This window comes from Lolium perenne, chromosome 2 (genome assembly GCF_019359855.2).
Source record: "Lolium perenne isolate Kyuss_39 chromosome 2, Kyuss_2.0, whole genome shotgun sequence".
Lineage (NCBI taxonomy): Eukaryota > Viridiplantae > Streptophyta > Magnoliopsida > Poales > Poaceae > Lolium > Lolium perenne.
The window spans coordinates 292,649,454-292,652,895 of record NC_067245.2 but is presented as its reverse complement, the minus strand read 5'-3'; the positions used below and the strand labels follow the sequence as shown (position 1 = coordinate 292,652,895).

Genomic DNA, 3,442 nt, shown 5'->3' with positions numbered 1-3,442 from the left:
AAAAACCGCCAATAATCCAATGAAGAAGACGACTGAGCTGAGTATCGGTGCTCATGGAGCCCAACAAGCGTCCCGAGCTGCACCGTCCATGCCGCATGGTCCATCGGCGGCCAGGGCGCCTTCCACCGCTGCATTTGCGACCGGCGCTCGCCAGGTGCTCGACACAATGGCCACAAGGTAAACGTGTCTCTTATTTACTGTTTTATTGATATAGATGAAGATTTACATTGATTTTGACTTGGTTCATTCAATTGCTATGTAGTGTTGATGATGACACATTTTTAGAAACAATGAATGTTGGCTCCTCCTTCGCACAAGCATATGTGGATGAAAGGCAAAATGAGTATGTAAACCTTGCTCGCGATGAAGTGTTGGCGAAAAAAAAGAGCATTGGCAAACTGTATGAAGGGCATGAGTGCACCTATGAGTGTGTTTGGAGGTATGAATGCCATGGGAGGATAGGTGGCTATGGAGGCATGGGTGGCTACGGCGGCATCGGGGCCTATGGAGGCATGGGAGGTCAACCTGGTGGCTATGGCGGCATGGGTGGCTATGGAGGATTGGAGGCATGGATGCATCGATGAGTGCACCAATGAGTGGAGTTGGAGGAATAGGTGGCTATGGAGGCTAGGGTGGCATGGGAGGCATGTGAGCACCGCATGGGATTTTATGGCCTCCATGGTTTCTCCAATACCTCCTTCAAGTGATCAAGCTAACAAAGATTCAACGACGCAAGCCAATACCAAAAAATGAAGGTGTTGACAATTGAGATGTGTCCGTGTGAGGCATGGATGTTGTGAACTTGGTTTTATGTGGTGTTGAACTTCGTTGTCATTTGCATTGAACTATGTGATGCATTTGAACTATGATATTTTGGATGGCATGTAGAGTTTCCAATCATTTATTGTTGATCTTTTTTTCATTTGTTTGATCTTGTTGAGCATGTATAGTTGTATGGATGTTGTTTGCACCGGTGCCACGCTGTAATTTGCAGCGCCTCGTGGGAGGCATTGTTTTGGCCACTACGCGCGGGGTAAAATACAGCGTCCGGTAGAGTTGTCGCCGGCGTTCCACACTCCATCTAGATGCAACGCACTACACCGCGATTTTACAACACCTATTAATTGCGCTACTACTGAAGATGCTCTTATGCGGACGCTATTTAAGGGATCTAAAGTGAAAACCTTCACCTTGGTCCTGAATTTGAAGTTCCAGAGGCGCAGCATGCAGATTCGTCTTTAACGACAACGGGAGAGAGCAGCCTGTACTCCTCAGGACTCATGAGTCACGACTCACGAGAGCTGAAGAAACGCGCAGCAGCCGTGTGCTCGTGATCTATCTGAATTCCTACATTTAAATCCTGAGAACCAAAGAGCCCCTGCTCTCCGATTTTGCTGCTACCCAAAACTCTCGAATCCAAATTGATTTCGGTTTCCGGGAAAAGCCGGCGGCGCTGTTCCCAACTCGTGTGCTACTCCGCCGTCTGTTCACGGAACACCTATTAACCTGCTCGACGTAACGTCTCTGGAGCGGCGTGACAAGAAGAAGGCATCCATGGCGAGCGGCCGAGGCGACCGCATCGGCGCCCTCCCCGACGACCTCCTCCACCACGTGCTCTCCTTCCTCCCCGCGCACTTAGCGGTGCGGACGTGCGTGCTCGCGCGCCGCTGGCTCCACCTCTGGAAATCCGCCCCCGCTCTGCGCGTCACCGGCATCAAGGGGTGCAACAACGCTGTCCGCTTCGTCAACTTCGTCGACAACCTGCTCCTCCTCCGAGACCCCCGCGCCCGCCTCGAGTCCTTCGAGCTCGACCTCGACGAGCGCGACTTCGACTTCGAGGCGCTCCTCCCCGCCTACGAGAGGCGAGTGAACCTGTGGTTCCGGCTCGCCTTCACCTGCGGCACCCTAGAAAATCTGGCGCTGCGCACCACCAATGGCATCTACATCTACCCGGATGACTACGAGACTCTATGGTTTGCCAATGTCCCGCTCATATCCCAACACCTCACGAGATTGGAACTCAAGAGGGTCTACGTGCTCAGCAGCACCCTTGATTTCTCGGGGTGTCCCGCCCTGATTCATCTCAGGATGGAAGACTGCGACATTGAGGGGAATATCTCTTCTCCGTTCTTGAAACATCTTAGCATTGTAGCTAGCTTTTTCCAGACTGATCCGGTCCGTGCCCGTATCTCTCTGCCGGGCCTTGTTTCACTGGAGCTAACGGGTGTTTTGCGTAGGACTCCTGTCCTGGAAAGCATGCCGCTGTTAGTTTCGGCAATTGTTAGACTTGAATTGGATTGCCATGATAATTGTAGTAAAAATGACTACGGTGATTGCGGTAATAGGAGGTGTTGGAATTGTCATGATCCTAGAACTGGTGCTGATGATTGGCGTGGTAAGTCTGTACTCTTAAAAGGACTATCAGAAGCTGCAGAGTTGGAGTTGTCAGTCGATTCTCAAGTGGTATGCTTGCTTGCACCTACTTTAGCTCTTTTTTTCTGCTTTCAATAGATTTTGCTTCAGTTTCTTATAGTTGTTACTATGTTATTCGTATAGGCTACGATGCAATTTATACTACCTAATTTCCTGACATAACGCAGTTTTAAGAAGATTATATTTCCCTATACATTTAGTGTAATGACATATTATACAACAAAACTTTAGCAAACTAATGATTTTATGCCTTTGTACAGTTCATTGTCAACAGGGATTTGAAATTATGCCCTACATTTAGCAAGCTAAAAACTTTGTTGCTCAGCGAATGGTGTCCAGACATTGCTAGTGACCTCAATATATTAAGCTGCTTTCTCAAACACTCACCAATTCTTGAGAAGCTCACTCTCCAGATATCCAAGGTATTATATTTTTCATAGATGAACAACCGTGTTTTTGTCAACCATACCTGATTGATCAATGTAGTAAAATATTTGAGTTCCTTATTAGGTACCTAAAAGGCCAGCGGAAATACAAAGAAGTTACACTCCACCAGAGCAACCATTTGCACTTTGCCATCTGAAGAGTGTTGATATCAGATTTGACGAAGTTGATGGGAAGGTTCTGAACATCTTGCGTGCCCACGGTGTACCTCTCGAGAAAGTTAATATCCAGAGAAATAAACTATTGGATCTTAATGTGAGTTAAGCTATTCATTGCTATGCTTCTTTTGATTTTGTATTTCACTAATGTGGAAGTATTTCCTAATCCCTATAAGTCGTAAAGTGGAAACAAAACATTTAAAATGCATCTATCATACTATCATACGAACTATTAACTGTGGGTTGTGAGGCTGATCCCTGGACTTAGTTCAGTGCTCCAATTTCTTAAGTTTTGTGAAGTCAGGCAATATGCAATAGCAAAGAAGTGGTTAACAAATCAGTTCCGGAAAAGGGGCATGTTCTTAATCCTTAATTAGCTCTCTTTCTTCAGGATTTTAAGTTCTTTT

General features: G+C 46.8%; 1 protein-coding gene across 1 annotated transcript; it reads left to right on the top strand.

Moving 5' to 3' along the window:
- Positions 1-1,554: 1,554 nt before the first annotated feature.
- Positions 1,555-3,141, top strand: LOC127329446 (MEIOTIC F-BOX protein MOF-like). The gene is made up of 3 exons (XM_051355963.1): positions 1,555-2,463; positions 2,694-2,855; positions 2,944-3,141. The coding sequence occupies exons 1-3, from the start codon at positions 1,555-1,557 to the stop codon at positions 3,139-3,141; spliced, it is 1,269 nt and encodes a 422-aa protein (XP_051211923.1).
- The last annotated feature ends 301 nt before the right edge of the window (positions 3,142-3,442 follow it).

Excerpts from the sequence above, each read along its gene's own strand:
- LOC127329446 (XM_051355963.1), top strand. The coding sequence starts at position 1,555 with ATGGCGAGCGGCCGAGGCGACCGCATCGGCGCCCTCCCCGACGACCTC. Across the intron at positions 2,464-2,693 it reads TGTCAGTCGATTCTCAAGTG|TTCATTGTCAACAGGGATTT; the intron begins GTATGCTTGCTT and ends GCCTTTGTACAG. Across the intron at positions 2,856-2,943 it reads TCACTCTCCAGATATCCAAG|GTACCTAAAAGGCCAGCGGA; the intron begins GTATTATATTTT and ends GTTCCTTATTAG.